At 30.1% G+C, this 17,963-nt stretch overlaps 2 protein-coding genes across 6 annotated transcripts; both read left to right on the forward strand.

Annotated features, from left to right (window-relative positions):
* The first annotated feature begins 7,326 nt into the window (after positions 1–7,326).
* On the forward strand, positions 7,327–8,839 carry LOC108342396 (F-box protein At1g61340). 3 transcript variants are annotated; one of them, XM_017580170.2, is made up of 4 exons: positions 7,327–7,599; positions 7,777–8,006; positions 8,122–8,196; positions 8,298–8,839. In XM_017580170.2, exons 2-4 carry the CDS (start codon positions 7,827–7,829, stop codon positions 8,496–8,498), a joined length of 456 nt encoding a protein of 151 aa, XP_017435659.1. In that variant the 5' UTR covers positions 7,327–7,599; positions 7,777–7,826; the 3' UTR covers positions 8,499–8,839. The 3 variants fall into 3 exon arrangements, with proteins under 3 accessions (XP_017435659.1, XP_017435658.1, XP_052734847.1); XM_017580169.2 differs by having other exon boundaries at positions 7,327–7,595; XM_052878887.1 differs by having other exon boundaries at positions 7,327–8,006.
* A 2,399-nt stretch (positions 8,840–11,238) lies between these two features.
* On the forward strand, positions 11,239–14,625 carry LOC108341862 (uncharacterized). Of its 3 annotated transcripts, none has more exons than XM_017579518.2 (9): positions 11,239–11,431; positions 11,743–12,500; positions 12,577–12,765; positions 12,845–12,953; positions 13,044–13,102; positions 13,208–13,370; positions 13,466–13,542; positions 13,645–14,188; positions 14,269–14,625. In XM_017579518.2, the coding sequence occupies exons 1-9, from the start codon at positions 11,260–11,262 to the stop codon at positions 14,376–14,378; spliced, it is 2,181 nt and encodes a 726-aa protein (XP_017435007.1). In that variant the 5' UTR covers positions 11,239–11,259; the 3' UTR covers positions 14,379–14,625. The 3 variants fall into 3 exon arrangements, with proteins under 3 accessions (XP_017435007.1, XP_017435008.1, XP_017435009.1); XM_017579519.2 differs by having other exon boundaries at positions 13,466–13,533; XM_017579520.2 differs by having other exon boundaries at positions 11,790–12,500.
* The last annotated feature ends 3,338 nt before the right edge of the window (positions 14,626–17,963 follow it).

The following is a 17,963-nucleotide window of genomic DNA, read 5'->3' on the forward strand; positions in this document are numbered from 1 at the left end:
CTTAATTGTGGCAAAGACTCAACTAATTATAGGTCTCACTGTCTAGCTTGCTTTGTTTTTAAGGTATGGTTTTGTTTTGAACTATATTTTTATGTATGTCGTTGGTATCACTAATGCCTCTTTATATGCTATTAATATTAATTAACATTTTAAAAAAAAAATAACTTTCTTTAGTTTCTAAATAGATTTCACATCCTACTTCTTTTACCTCTTTATACCATATGACTACTATTAATCATGAAAAGAAAGTGACTTATATATATAAATAAATGATAGTAGTCATATAAAAATGTTTTTTTTAACACATAATTGACTTTTTTAATCTCTTTTTTCTGATCATATTGTATTTCTTATAAACTTAACACCTTTCTTCACCATTTTTTCACTGACTAAATGTTGATAGGCGTCTTAGATATTAATCAAATATTTTACTTAATAAATGATATATTACAAGTTTTAAAAACTCCTTTGAAATCCATTATAAATAATATTGTGAATATAGAAAGGAGCTTAGAAGTGATATTCACGATCAAGGTTATCAAATTCGAGAATTTATGTAAATTCGTACACGTAAAAGATATTTTTATTTCTGGTACGTTTGTTTAAGTTTTATGTAATTTTTTAATTTTCACACTAACATAAAGCAAAATATTTTATTACTTTTACTTGTGAGAAATGTAAATTTACATATTTTAAAATTTTTAACATAAATTTACATTTTAGTTAGGTGTATAACATACGTAAGTTAAAAGCAACTTACGTAATATTGACTTTTGAGTTCTTTTTTTCTCAAATCTATACTAAATTTGTGTGTGTTAGTCCATTAAAATACGTTAATGTTTTAACTGATGTACATTCTAGACTTTTTTAAAATTAAATTAATTTTAGTATGAAACCAAAACTTTAAAAACATAAATTATCTATAACAAAATATTTATGTCAAATATAATATTTTTGATAAATAATATACATTTCCAAAATAAAAATAAAAATATATTGACTAGAAAAAATAATCTAACTTAAAACAAAATACTAATGAAAACCATTTATATGTCCCAGAAGATAGTTTGTCTACTTTTATCTTATTTAGATCATGCTAACTACACAACTACAACTATCACCTAACATAAAATAATTCATAATAAAAATTAAGACACAAATATTTAAATATAGTTCAAATACACTAAAAAAATATTATCTAGTAGAAATTATTTTACAAAATTATAAAAAAATTTGTTAGACTGTCTAAGGACAATAATAATAATTTTGTTAGACTGTCTAAGGACAATAATAATAAAAGTTTTAATTATTTTATAAAAAGTGTTACAACCTCCTCAAGTTATAATAATTTTTTCCATTTTCTTTTATATTTTTTACATATCTTTTCTCGTAAAATTTTATAAAAGAGGTTAAAATATTTTCTACAAAAAAAATTGTAATATAAATTAGATATTAGGATGGCGAAAACCATTTTTAAATTGATTGTTGTGACTTTCACCCTGAAGGTTTAAAAAACTTGTGGAGAGTAAAACCTCTACAAATTGAAAAAAAAAATCTCATATATATACTGTCAGAACTCATTTAAAACGCATCCAAAACCCATCTGAACGGACGCCAGGTGTCAAGCAAAGGGAATATGGAAATCAGAAAGTAGGAGACAGGTGTGGGCAGCTGAGTGGTCGTTCGTCCTTGACGGTTGTAGTAAAACTTGGTTTTTCAAAATTCACGCCACTCTCTGCATGTAATCATATTTCTCCAATTCTGAAACTTCATTTTCTCCTCCATCTCTCTAAAAAGCTCTTACTTCTCTCTACAAAATCTCACTTTTTTCTTCTTCCGATCATCAAACAGACCACACCTGAGCATTTTCGGCGTCGAGGACGTTCGTTTGAACCGATCAGTTTCAGGTTCTGAGTTGGTAAGTTCTCTCTTCATTCAGCCGGTTGGTTTCCTGGTACATGCAAACCTAGTTTATGGGTTGCATGAGTCAATCATCTTGTTCTGAGAGTTTCTGAATTTCTGTTTGGTTTAGTTTCTTAAGGCGTGACTGTAGAACGCTAAAGTCTCTTGTAAAGGTAAACCCGTATTCTGAACTGTGAACGTTCGGTCACGCTTAGAGGTAAGGAAAACTTATATAATTTGATTGTATGTTCGATTCTACGTTCGTTTTAATGGATGCATGTTTGTTGAGTTGCTGAATGAATATGAAGTATGATTGTTGATATGTTTTGACTGTATAATGTATGAATGTATGCAAGAACGATAAGTATGTAATTCCACATAAGAAATTGTGTTCGTCACTGAATGGTCTTTGACCGTTTCGTTTTCCAGTGGACTCGTTTTGGAACTGGATTCTTTCATTTGGGAAGAATTCTACTTGAGGACGAGCGTTTTCGTTCTGTAACATCTGTATGTGAGCGTTCACCTAAGGGTATTTATTCCTTGGTGTTTGATGGTAAACCTAAGTATATCTATATATATAATTGTATATCTCATTCATTCTTGAATACTAGTTAAATAGTAATCTTATATTTATCAAGCCTTTATTCTATAAGTTTTGTAGTGTTCGGTCTTACACCAGGCGCTCATTTTCCTTTCTGTAATATATATTGATAATAAGAACGTTCGTCCAAACCCAATAGGGTTCGCTCGTTATGGTGTTCAGTCTTTGACTAACATTCTTATTTTCTTTATGTTTAACTCATTCAAAAGCTAAGTATATATTGACATTCGGTTTCTTCACCGGATCCAGTTAAGTACCATTATTTGATGTCCCCCATTGTTTGTCTCAATTGGTTTCAGCCTAGAGTTTTAGTATTCGGCCTAGGCTTGTTGGCGTTCGGTTTAACTCTCGTGAGTCAGTTCATTCAATTGGCTCACCTAGTAAATAACATTTAGTTCTACGCGTCCTCGAGAAATATTATGGTAATTAGTTTTTGTATAACCCGATATTCACTCCCTCGGGTTTGATACGGTTTTGGAACTGAAGACCTTTGGTCTCACTCCAAGCGTTCGGTCTTGTTTAGGGTTAAAGCTCAGCATTCGGCATTTTGATATCCTACGAGATATTTATTCAAATTGATCTCATTGAGGTCTTATTAATGAAAGATGATGAAATATGATATGGATGAAATAACTTGAGTTATGAACGAGCGTTCCGGGGAGGAATAGCTCATGAATGTAAATTGGAAATTGGTAAAGTATGAATGTGGGCATGCTAAGCTGGCGGTTCATCCTGATATTCGTGATTACTCGTTTCTCACGTAGAGAAGGGTAAGTCATGTGTGAGAATAACAGGAGGTCCTCGTCCTTATGGTTAATTTGGACGGAACAGACTAACCTCGAGTGGCAGCTGTTGAGAGTATCCTAGTTACTACATCACCCGGGTGCACGAACATCGTAGCTACACAGAATTCATACAGTCCGGACAGTCAGAGTCTAGCATTAGGCTTTGCATGTAAAAGTGAATGAAATGATCTTGTTTATGTGAATTGTGTGAAATCTATGTTGATACTTGAATTGAATTACATAAGCTTACCCTATTTCCTGTCTTGTCCTTTTGCACGTTCGTGGGTTGTCCTTATGTTGCAATGATCATCCGTATGGATGTGAGTAGAAGGAGAAGAATTGCTGGAAGAGGCATTAAAAGAAAATCTGGTCGAAGTGGAAGTTAAGGCCGAACAGTAGAACCGTTCGGTCAGTTGTTGGTTTTCTTTGTATGATCGTTTGGTCATCTTTTGGCTATTTCTTTTGTAAACTGTTGGTCATAGTTGTAACTAGTGTGCAGTTTAGCTTCTCGTTATTGTAAGGTCGTTCGACCGTAATTGTACTGAATCCCTTTTGAAAGACTGAAATGTAATATTATTATATGTGATCATTCAATTATATAGTTTTACACTGTATTATTTGGGATGTTACAAACACATTGATAACAAGTGTTAAAATAGAATAATTTTAATTATAAATTACTAAATTAAATAATTTTTAAAGAAGTTGATATAAATAGGTTATTATAATATGGTCTCTACATCTATAAGCCCAAACACAATCAAGGCTCTAGTTCAAAACACAAAAAATACAAAAACATGGAAATTTTTATTATAATGAAATGACTATTTTTTTTATTGTAAGTTGATTATGTAAATCAAGCTAAAAAAAATTAGCAAAATGATTGCAGAAAGTAGATTGATGTAGAAAATAATTTAGTATCACTAACTCTTGAGATTATTATTACTACTAAAGAACATAATAGTTATGGCATTAATATTGTGGTTCACATCATAATGCAATACTTAGAATTGATATAAATTATATGTAATCTCTGTTACTGCTACTTTGTTATTATTATTAGTAGCAGTTGTATTTCTCGTTATCAATCTTACAACTTCTTATCACTTTTATTATTACACCGACTATTGATGATAACATAATTATGCAATATTTCTTATAATAATATAATTTTAATAATTTTTTAAATTTTATTTTTATTTATTCACGTGTTTTTATTATAATATATATATATATATATATATATATATATATATATATATATATATATATATATATATATATATATATATATATATATATATATGGTTTTTATTATTGTGATTACTATGAGTTTCATGTTAATAATAGGGTAGTTTTTTTTAACAATTCTGTTAAAAATATACAATGTTTTTAGGTTAGGTTTTAGCAGAGAGAAAGTTACAATTTTTTTCTTTTTATATTTTGCAAATGACAAAAAAACTAAATGATATAAAATAATTTGTACTCATGTTACTGTATTTTTACAACTAAAAATATATACATTTATATCTATACACTGATTCCCCTTAAAAAATGAATTTTGAATAAAATTAATTTGATTCATAATATTAATTATATATAAGATGAATATACTGACAACAGATTTTATAATACGTACAAGGTTACCTTTCTCACAATTTTTTAAATTTTAATTATGTATATATTAGTGAAAATAATTAGTTTAGAAAACTAAAAGCATTACATTTTGGGTGTTTTATTTTATAAAAAATTATAAATAAGTGTCAGGATAGGTAAAACTGTCACAATTCCTTTTCCCGTCCTTATTTTAACTATCAACTCCTATAACTTTATTACCATTTACAATAGATTGAATAATTATCATGTCTAATTTAAGAGTACGAATTTGAAGTTATTGCTTTTAAATGTAAACATAATAACATATTACTTGTTTTATATGCAATTATATCATACTTAACATTTATTTTTACAATTTAAAAGAAAAAAATTAATATTTTTTAAAATTCCTTTTATGTTGAGAATATTTTTTTTCCTAGTCAAATCCCAGGTTTGGTATTTTTAAATATTTTCCTTTTATACTAAACTTCCCATTTTGTATAAGGTAATACTCAATTTTTAATATTATTTTATACTTATAAAAGACATAAAAATGTTTTAAATTTTCTTTTTCTTTTGAGATATTTTTTCTTTTTATATATTTTTTCAAACATATTTCTTCCAAATAAATTTTATCCTTTATAAAAGTTGTCTATTTAAAAAAAACTAAAATTAGTATACTTTATTTATTTATTTTAATTTTATAAATATATATTATTTTCATTTTTAAAGTAATATACTTTAATAATTTATATTTAATATTATATTATATAAATTTATTTTTTAATAAATAAAAAGTATTTAATAAAATACGTAAATATACAATTTCTTAACCGAAATATATCTATTAATATATTTTTGTTTTGTAACTGCTATTTTAGTGTAAGCTAATTTATGCTTTATTAATATATTTTATTTTATTATTTTATTTTTAAAATTTTGTTAAGATATTTCTAATTTATTTGTATAAAAATTTTGTAACCACTATTTTAATGTACATAATTTTTTATCAATTTTAGTCTGTATCAATATATTTTATTTTATTATTTTATTTTTTAATTATGTCTCTTTAAATTCAATTGGTTATTTCTAATAAAAATAATATAATAATATTTTATTTTATATCACAAAAAAAACATGCATATATTTTCACTAATAATAAAAAAATATATATCTACGAATATGTGTATGTTTGCACCAGTATTTATAAAAGAAGTCATGGGTAACAAATATTATGAAACAAAATTTACTTTATGCAATTTTATTAATTTACTAAATATCAATCTAAAATTTGACTTAAAACATTGAAATTCATTTATATTTATTCTATTTGACATTAGATGAAGTATGTCCCCTAACTAGTACATAAAGTAAAATTTGGTGAGTACAGCCACTAAATTATATTTTTGTATTTTTTACTCATAATTTATTAAAACTTAACAGTAATAAAAAGTTATAAATATTTCATTTTCAATATACATATTTTTTCTAATATAATTCAGTGTATTCTAAAAATGTATAACATGTCAATTTTATCTATGTAAAAGTTATTTAATTATGTAATATATATATATATATATATATATATATATATATATATATATATATATATATATATATATATATATATGAGTTGAGTGCAATAATAAAATTTAATAAATAATTTTAAAAACAAAAACAATACATTTAAATTAAATATAATTTTAATATGTAATTTTGGAAGTAAAGTTATTAAAATTTATTTTTTATCTGTCATCTATTAACTTCAAATAACTTTCTTTACTATATTACCAACAATATGGATCTGAGAACATTAAAGAAAAAATGTTTTTGTTTTTTTTATGCATAGGATCCTTAACCCATAAGATACACATGCTTCTTTCTACTCATCACCATTGCAGATTTGATGATACCTTCTACATGGAGAAACAGTAAAATTCTTCAAAGGTTTTTTATATCACCTTCCTCATACATGTCTTTGACTAATTCTGACTTTACCACTACCAGTGAAAATTTAAATAAATAAAAAAACATAATTTATTGTCTACACACAGTGGTAAAACATCAGGAAGCCGCCAGCCGCCAAAATGGGCCAACTTAGAACTGTCTCGTCAAATAAACCTCACATTCAAATTTCCAAACACAAGTACAAATTGGTTGCTGTTTTAGGAATTTTTCAATTGTTATTCTGTGCCTTATTTTATTGTCTTCCCATTAGATAATTCACCACTAATACCTTGGATTCCAACACGTGTCTATATACTATTGGCTAAAGACTTTTATCCTCTATATGGCAGTCCACTAAGAACTGAATTCTGTAGGATGGCACCGACATTACCACCGACTCTGACCGACCAATTTGCCACATCATCACCAACCTATCCTGCATTGCCATCTGTTCTTTCTAACCGTTATTTATTTTTGTTTTATCATCTTTCTTTAACTGCCAATTAGATGATTGGAAGTGACTGCTGAAATTGCCTTAATTTTCTCCTTTCTATAATTTTTAGGTTTAATTAAAATTTCTGATTGATAACCTTTTTAAATGCTTAAAAAGCATTTCTAGGACTCATATAAATGTGCCTATCATTTTGACTTGAAGTTGAACCAAGTAACCAACTGTGCAGTTTTCTAGATTTGTGATTTTCAATTTCCTTTTGAAATCAGAAATAGAAACCCTAGTCAATCTAGCACTTTTCCCTCAAATCGCTGTAGGTTTGATTTCTATAACTCCTTTAAAAATTTTCTTTTCTCTTTTTAATGACAATTCCCATGAGACTCTTTCGGGAAAAAATTGATTGTTTCTCCTATAGTATTCACAGTCTAATAATGTTCCTCACGAGTTCGCGTTAATGGCTGATAAATAGGGAATTTTTGTTGTTGGGTATTCAGATTGCAGCAGAAAAGAGGCATCTTTTGTTGTTGAGTTTGTGCTCGGAGATATGGCAATTGGGCTTGCGGATTACAGTAATACTCTAACACTGGGAAGAAAGAGGGTCGTGGTTTCCAACGATGTGGAAGCTTCTCCTCAAGTTACCACTTCATTGAAGAAAATATGCAGCCGTGGAATCCTTTCCATCTCTGAGATGTCTCCTCTTGAAGCCCTTCCTCAGGATATTCTGGTAATTATAGAAATTTGAAGTTTTTATTTCTGGGTTTCTGCAAATTTGAAGCTTGGGTTTTGTTTTTTTTTATGAGTTTTCGTGACTAAAAGCGTGGAGGGTGTTTGAATTGCAGGTCCAGGTGTTGTGCAGCGTGGAGCATGAAGATTTGAAGCAGCTTTTTCATGTGTCGAAAACCATTAGAGAAGCAGTAAGTGTTATAGAAGTAGGAGGCTCTTAAGTCCTTGCTCAGTTTGATCATTGATTGTTGATTATTCCAGTTTGTAACTGTTGGGTTTTCGTCTATTGCAGACTCTGATAGCAAAGGACTTATATTTTGAGTATAGTACCCCAAAGAAGAAAACGTTTGCTTTTCTTCATCCTTCTGATTTGGATAATGCAGATGTGTTTAAGGAAATTGAAACTCCAAAAGCGCCATTGAGAAAATCAAAGTCAAGATGGAATGCAAATCTGGCTGACATCACAACGGCCTTGTTTAAAGAGGGATTTTGAATGGTGAATCAAGGGAAGACGAAAGAGATACTGATCATTAGAAGTGAGGATTGTGAATAGATAGATTACAGTGAATAGATTATACTTTGGTAGATGAGAAGTCTTCACATGCTGTTCTTCAAAACTTTCATTGAAGATACGCGTATGATCATCTTTCTGTACATCTATAGACAGACAAATAGAAACAAAAGGTTCAAATTGTTAGAATTTTGTAGGAGGGCAATCTGTGACCCTCATATTGTGATATATTTGATGACATATTACTGGTACTACCCACACTTTGTCCTGTATTAATAAAACGAGGAAAATTTGTTTTAATTTTCCCTTTTTACCTCTCTCTATATCTTGTTAACATTTTGTTTTAATGTTGTTTCTCTTATAGATTCAGAAAATGTTTATATAATTCAGTGATCATTTCTCTAAATATGTTTTGTCAGTTACTATCATGAACAAATGAGGAAGCCACCAATTGTGGATACTTTTTTTCAAAATAAGGAATGAAAATCATAAGAAAAGTTCTGCTTCTTAGGATCCTGAGTACTTATTCATACTAAATTTAACTGTAATCTTTCACTTGGCTATGTGTAATCCTTTTGTACAGCAAATAGAAAAGGGAGACTCATTAATTTTACCTGTAATTTTTCATTTGCCTGAATATCTGTGGTGCTGTATATGACAATTAAAAAAATTAAGATTTTAAGGATTTTGTCTAAAGGGTAATTTTTACCTCCTTTCTATGCAGACTTTGTCACCTCTTTAATAAAATGAAGAAAGATTCAATTTTTTTATATTGAATAGTCTTGATACTTCCTTTCTCTCTGTATACCTGTCTGTAGATTCGTTTTTCTTTAATGGAGTTTTTTTTTAAGATTCACCAATTCATGTGAAATTAGTTTAGATAAAATACATAGAAATTAATAAATTGAAAAGAAAATTAAAAAGAAAGGTTGAAGAATGTAGTGTGTAACTAGTTATGGTAGACCATAACTTCTATTTCATGAGAATGTGTATTCACCTTTTCTTTTTATGAAAATAAATCTATCTAGATATTTAAAATAAATTACGTATTTAGATAACACATGTTTAGAAACATACTATATCTTCATCGCAAAATAAAAGTTGAAAAATAATTCATGTATAATAGAAAAGTTGATCCGACACTTAATTATATCCAAAAAAAGTAATATATTTATAAAATATATAATATGATAAAAAAAAGAGAGATCAAAAAAGAAATAAATGTGTAATAGATATTCATAAAACCAAAGATATATATATATTATTGTTATGAGTGATGTCCTTTCTGAATCTTGAAACTTCTGCAATCATTCTTTCTCATGAGCTTTTGTCACTGTAATAACATCCAAGTTTAAGAAAAAAATTCAAATTTATATTTTGTTAATATAAAACATTTTGGGAAGACAATCTCATGGTCCAGACAGACCCTTCTCCCAATCATCTCCTAACATCCACTAATTCTCATCATCAATTACTTGCTTCTGTCATAGGAACAATGTAATTTATTGTGTTAATTAAATAAATTCACATTAATTAAATTTTATTAATCTAAGAGGGATGAGAAGGTGAAAGAATAAATTATTATGTACTCTTGCAATAAGCCTAATAATGGTATATGCATATTAATTTAGCAGCCATGAGAAGTAGTGTATTCATGGGAACTTCTCTCTAAATATTATATAAAATCTATAAATTTTAATTATGTGGGAAATGATAGTGCCATGAGATATGTCCAAATTCACTTCCACACTTTCATGTGTTTAAATAAGGTAAACAATCTTGTCACGTATTAATTTGTAATTTTTTGTTTTCTTTTTATTTTTTTTAATTTAAAAAAAGTTGTTTACCAGTCAAGTTAGTGTGGTACTATTAATATAATGTGTTAAGTCAGTGTTATTGTGTGTTTCGATCTTAATTTTAGTTAATTTTGTATAATTCAATTATAATTTTTTCAAAATAGAACAATTTTATCTCTTTCTATAGAAATAAAATTTAATTTTTATATAAATATTATACTAAATTTTTTATTAAAATTCACATTTTTATTATATATATTTTTTAAACTAACTCTAACTATTATTAGAATATAATTATTATGTTTATGTTTAATTTTTATTACATGTAAAAAAATATAACTTCATTTTATATTATTTTTAAAATATTTTTTCAACCCATGACAACAAAATATCAAACATCATTAACTGCGGTGCCTATTTTTGCAAGAAAAAATATGACTTTTAGGGTATGAAAAAGAATACATTCTTTAACTTTGAAGATCTATGAAACATTATAAAATTCAAAGACTTTATTTGCTCTTGAATAAGTAGTTAATGACAAAGTCTATCCAAAAATAACAAGTATCACAAGTGTAAAAAAGTCATTAAATCAAAAAAATAGTTTATCTAATCTGAAATAAAAATTACTTCAGATAAATTTAACTAAAATACTTTTCTTTCAAACAAACTAAATTGAACTAAACTATTGTTTAAATTAATTTTTTTATTTAATATAATGTATTTCTTTAATAGTTAAATGAATTTCGATTAATTTTGTTCGCTCCTAATAATAATAAATCAAACAAAGCCACTTTCATTGAATAAAATTTTTGAGATGTGTAAGTATTTTCACATTTCTTACATTTAAATTCTAAAAATTTAGAAGTGATAAAGATTTAATATAAATATGTTTTGATTAGGAGAAATATAAAACCAAACACTATAAAGCCAGAAATAAAAAGTGAGGCATGAAGAGGAGAAGTCCTCTGTTATCCTCGACAATGGCTTCCACAAAACGACGTTTTGCAGAGGAGGATAATATTCACTTGTTCTCGAAGAAAGTGAGGGAATCTGCACCTGAATCTGATGTATCTGCTTCTACTCTGCGTGTCATTCTCAATCCTGCCGACTGTGACTTAGGTATTAACTATCGTTTCCCTGTCAATCTTAATACCTGTATTTCATTATTTGATCAAGAAAATCTAACTAGTTATCTAATAAATTTAATGTTAAAAGATATAAAATTGTTAGAATGATGAAGGTATTCGTTAGTTATTGGTTTCGTAAGAGAAGTGATTCGAGGTTTTGTGATTTGAACATAAAGTATTTTCTTGAGTAGTTAGTTAATAAACTTGCGAAATTGTCACAAAATTTATTGTTTTCTCTGTCTGTCTCCTATATCTATTACGTTGTCCTGTGATGTCTCAGCTAATAGTTTTATTTATTGTTAGATTTCAATATTGACCACAATGGACTTGTTGGATATGGACTTCATCAGGATGGGTTTGCTTATTGTTGGTCTGGTGCCCGGGCTAACGTGGGAATAATCCGAGGTAAATATTGTTTTGGCTGTAAAGTTGTGTCTGAACAGCTGGTTCATATGAATGACACTGTCCCTGAGCAGCAACATATTTGTCGTATTGGGATTTCTAGAGGCGACGATACCGTTGGGAAACTTGGAGAGTCTAGACACAGCTTTGGATATGGTGGTACTGGCAAGTTTTCAAACTCTGGAAGATTTGTAAATTTTGGAGATAGGTTTGGTGCTGGGGATACAATAATTTGTTGTGTTGACTTTGAAAGCAAACCGCTGGCTTCTATAGGTTTCTCCAAGAATGGTAAATGGTTGGGTGTTGCGGCTCAATTTGATGTGGCTAACCTTGGATTGATGGATTCTCCTCCAGGGAGTTTCCAGTGGAAATCAGCACTTTTTCCGCATGTGTTGTTGAAAAATGTTGAAGTCCAAATGCAGTTCAGTGTTGGAGATGGACTGGTTCCTGAAGAAGGGTTTAAACCGTGGGCCTCAGCTGTGGAGGATGCAAACATAGTTATGGGACCTTCCTTTTCTGATCCAAAGGATTGTGAAATGATAATGATGGTGGGATTACCAGCTTCAGGCAAGACTACATGGGGAGAAAAATGGGTGAGAGATCATCCAGAAAAGCGTTATGTGTTACTTGGCACAAACTTAATTCTTGATCAGATGAAGGTTAGGACTTTGCTTGACCCAATTTTGTGATTATTGTTTTTTCTTTTTCTTTTTTTCTGAATTCAATGTCATGCAGGTACCTGGACTATTGCGGAGAAACAACTATGGTGAAAGATTTGATCTTTTGATGGATAGGGCTACTGGAATATTCAATATACTGCTATCCAGGGCAGCTAATATACCTCGCAATTACATAATTGATCAGACAAATGTGTATAAGAGTGCACGTAAGCGTAAGCTTAAACCATTTGCTGATTATAAAAAGGTGGCTATTTATCTGATTGTTGAAGCTTGGAATATAAATATTCTATGCATTTTGTAATATGATTTTTTGTCCATTCCAGATTGCTGTTGTTGTATTCCCAAAGCCAGAAGAACTCAAGATAAGGTCTGATAAAAGATTTACAGAAATGGGGAAAGAAGTACCACTTGATGCTCTGAATAAAATGATAGGTATTGTTTAGTTTTGTTTTTCTTTTACCTGTTATCTGCTAGTTTTAAGTTCATCTTATGGCCTATTTATTCTGTTTACGGTTGTGGCAGCTAATTATGTTCTACCTGAAAGCAAGGATATGCCTGATTCAGATGAAGTTTTTGATCAGGTATGTAGTAACCTGCTAGTCTACATCTTTTTGTTACTGTGGTTGTAATCGTGACTGTACTACAAGTCTACCTCACGCTACCTAAATCTTTATTTGTACCTTAAGGTTATTTTTGTGGAACTGAACCAAAGCGAGTCTCAGAAATATTTGGATCAGATGAAACAGAATCTAGCATGTGTATCTAACAATAACAGATCAACATTACCCGTTGGAGGTTGTAATGAGTCTTTTGCCGGATCCCCTTTACAAAATAAAAGAAGTTTGACAGGTTTTTATCTACACGCAGTTATTTGTTTACTTGCAGCATCTGTGTGTAATTAAACACGTTTTGATGATATTCATGATGATACAAATTTGGTTCAGGCAGTGGTCTTCATCAGTCAGGCTCTTATTCTACTATGACTCCAAACAGCCATGGGATTCCTAGTCAAGTTAGTCAGGTTTCGTTCTAGATATTTCTATCTTATTGCAACCTTATCCGTCTTGTTTATTCTATTTTTGTGACAACAATGCTGATGCCTGGGTGGAATAACTGTTCATAGGTTAATGCAAATGGTCTTGTGACTGAACTTCAGAGGAGTATAAATTCATTTTCTGGAGTATATCCTGGAAGTCAAATTCCTCGTGCCGTCAGAGCACCTTCTCCTTGTGAACCTTATTCCAATAGTGAATCAAGTTGTTTCCCTAGAGATGTTACTGGTTATAATCAAACTTACAGTGCCATTTCGAGGGATGATATCCGGAATTTCAACAACTCTGTTGTGGGTGCCCCCTACAGGCCAGACATTGTAGGGAACAATATGGTTTTTCATGATGCTTTTCCTGATGCCTACAGGAGTGGCATGAATGAGCCCTCTCCAACAGCAAGAGCAAGAGCAAGAGCAATGTCTTTTGATTATAGAACTCATGGTGAACCTTATCCTGATGCCTACAGGAGTGGGCTGAATGAATCCTCTCCAATAGCCAGTGCAAGAGCAGTGTCATTCGATTATAGAACTCATGACGAACCTTATCCTACAGAGGCATACAGCCATTCCCTGAGAGGTTTCCGGCCTGACCTGCATACTCGCTCCCCAACCACATTCGGTACTTACTCTCTTCTTCCCTTTTCTTCTTGACCTATATTTTGATTAATACATTCTTTATTTGTTACTATTACTTTTCAGATTCACTTTCCCCGTACGGGACATCGACTCCAAGACCTCCATATGGAAGTTCATCCAACATCATGCCTCATTCAGGGAGATATGCCCCTCATCATCCAAGATACTTCTAACTGTTGTGTTTTGTGTGTATTCGTCTGACTCATGCGAGACTAGGTATATCTGTTTCGAAGGGGATCATAGCTCACTGACTACAAATATACATGTGGGTATTCATGTTGGATATTTAGTATTTATTTATTTATATATGTGCACTGAAAGTAATAAAGTGAGGTTCATTGTATAGGGAAAGAAATTAAAATTTGTACTTTTTTATTATTAATCTTATGTTCATTCGTACTTAATTACCAAATGAAACCAGTGCAGAGGTTTGGTGTTTTAGTTTTCTTATATTAAGCAATTTAACTATACTAAAGTAAGAAATGTGTTTAGTGAGGGAGGATAAGAGTATCCACGAAGTTTGCTAGTGCATAAGATACTATCAAATTAAGGAAGAATATATTATCGTCTTCTAAATTTAGAGGTGAATCTCTTAGATCATCTTTCTTCTGCAAAATTATGTATTATTATGTATATTTGTTAGTATTCTGCATGTAATTGGATGTATATTCTTGTTAGTCAAGAAATGAAGATCTACAGAGCATTTAATGATATGCTGTAAATTCTTATTCTTTTTAATACTACGTTATTTCTCCCGTTGTGGTGAAAAGTTTCAATATGTTGAACGGTTATATGGAAGCACGTTCTGGTAAGGGACTGATACCAAATGGTACCGTCAAAAGGAACTTAAAGAACTAAATAAGTAATGCAAGTTTATCGTTGGCATCAAGTAAATATGGTTAAGGTTTCTCCCAGAGCATTCTTGCAAGTCGCTGATCGGGTTTGGTGCGAAATGTTTTGAACGGAAAACTTTGTATTAATAGTTCTCAATGTTTGGAATTCAATGTGAGCCAGAAATCATATATGGGTTGAGTTGAGATGAATAATATACAAGTAAAAAGATTCACGAATTCTTAAAGTTGAATTGAACATGTTGTCTTGGTCACAAATAATTTTATTAACTGTGTTGGATACTGATCGAGTCTTCCCGTCAATTGATCGATCTTCATATGGTCGCTTGTTCGAATATCATCTATCGAAACATATATGTCAAAGGTCTCATGATATCAAAGTCAATTTGATTCAAATTATAAGAACAATACATATGTAATCTATCTCCTTATCTTGAACTACTGTTTATAGATTTTAAGATGAATTTTTGATTAAAATCAAACAAATTACGATCTAAATATGACTAATGATAATTTAACCTTTCAATAGGATTGTTTGAGTTAATTTACTTCCGCTCAATTGATTGGTTTCCGCAATATTTAGACTGTCTGATAAGGTTGACCGTTTTGCTGTACAATATCTTTTCTCCAAAAATTCACAAGTCTTATCTCAAAGAATTCACATCTCAGCTCAATAAGTATAATGATGATAAGATAATTCTTCTGTGATTTTTTTTTCTTATATGTTAATCACTCATTCTTATATAATATAAAGCCTCTAACTTACACTTTACTCCCACACTCCCCACCATTATCAGTCCCAACACACTTACGGTGAATCAAACTAAGCTTTACAGAGGTATATATGCCAGCATTAATTGCCGTGAACAGATGAAACAGCACAATCATTCATATGAACTAAGTGAATAGGAGCAGCAGTCTTACTTGAATTCAAGTAGAAGGTAGTTTAACCAAATGACAGAAATCACAACCTTCATTTGCAGTCAACTGTACATATGGGAAATGGTTTGAAACATGTTTCAATACATTCATTGAAAAGGTACAGCGGTCGCATTCAGAGTTGCCAAAAGAACAATATGTATTTACTGAGATCCTTAATGACAGAAGAGTGTATAATCCATGTCTGGACACAGCAATCCATAAGTGGGTCACTTCAAAGTCCAAAAGGGAAGGCAGATACCTAAACTTTAGATGTTCATATCACCAACACCTTGTATAGTTATTGCATGTATTATATGTGCGCAGTGAGTTGCCAAAAAAAATGATGAATAGAACAGTACTGATGCTTAATGATGGAAACTGACAAGTCATGGAATGAAGGGGGAAACTGAGCAAGGTGAGAAATTTAGGCGTTGGGTTTGGTGGAAATGAGTTTGGACAAGAGGAAGGAATACTAAGTGGCCTTGATGCAGGGTATAATAGTGGGGCTTTTAATGCAGGGAATGTTGGGGAACAAGTAGAGCTATTGAAGAGACAAAAATGTTAATAGTGTGGAGGAATAATGGAGCTCTTAACTTGGTAATGTTTTAGCACCTTGGGAGTTGTGGGTGGAACTGTGTATGCCTCCTTTTAGTAACTATTTATGATATTTGATGAACAAGAACTAATGTCAGCTTTGTTTGCTCTATCATCTTCGCATGGATGTTACTCACTTGTTAATATAACACGCATATGTTTCTGATTTGCATTAAATGTGACATCAAACATGCATTGAATTTAGTATTAAGAACATTTTAGCAAATGGTCCCCTTATTTAATGTCTTGTTGAACTTGTATACCTAATGCATGAAGTGTTAGCATATCTCATTGCACCAAATATATGCATAAACACAATCATGGCGTTGCAAGGACTAACTGGTGGGTTGAACCAGCCAAAGTCAACAGTCATCAATTCAATCTTGATGAATGATTGAATTGAACATGTAATCTGGTACTGGTTTTTGGAGAGAGACTTACTATATGTATAAATAGGATGACAATGCCTTTTAATTTGTTTCGCATGTGATCTATACAAAAAATAGATTTGATTAGTCTATTTCGCAGAAAAAATGTGAATTAATTTATCTTGCTCTTCCTGTATAACATTTGACCTATGAATTTACGTGTCAAACGTTTTGTAATTTTTTGTTCTGAAATATATTAGGTTTCTCAATTATTTAACAATTTTTAGTCGAGTTCTTAAACTAATTTTAAAAGATAATTAAAGGACACTTACGAAATCATTTGATCTAAAGTCAACAACAGTTTCTAGAAAACTTCTGCGCCTCCAGAATCATTCCACCCAATTTACACACAATTCAGAAAAAGATTGAAGCTGAGGCCCAAAAGAGTTCAAAAGAAAGGTTTTTGCAAAATGTGAATGATGGTAAAGCAAGTTACGATTTGAAAAAAGATAGCGTCTGTAGTAACCACAAAAGCCACTATTTACTCTACCCAATGTTTCATTCTCTGTCTTCAAAAACCTCATCAACTTCAGTTCCAATGCAACAATTATTTGTGGTTGCTCCGCCTAACTGTGATGAAAGGGTCCAAACAGATTGCTTCAAATAAATATTCTACCAACAAAATCACAATCATATATATGTGTTTTGCATGAGATTGGGTGTAATGAAAGTAGAAATATATAATACAATAAAAAATGTAACAAAGAGGAATAAAGGCAAAATAATTTTCATATTGTTGTGTGAATTATTATCAAAATATCATATTTCATTTGAATTTTCATTTAAAGAAATAAAAAGAGACATGGGTGTTTTTTTTTTAACTCAACATTGTTGTAACTTTAATCAATGATGATAGAGAAGAAAAAAATATTCCTTCTAGTGTTTTTTATTTTATTTTATTGCAAGTAGCGTTTTTCAATTCATTAAATCCTTAACTATACTAAGTCGATATATTTGATTTCTT

Source organism: Vigna angularis, chromosome 6, assembly GCF_016808095.1.
Source record: "Vigna angularis cultivar LongXiaoDou No.4 chromosome 6, ASM1680809v1, whole genome shotgun sequence".
NCBI lineage: Eukaryota > Viridiplantae > Streptophyta > Magnoliopsida > Fabales > Fabaceae > Vigna > Vigna angularis.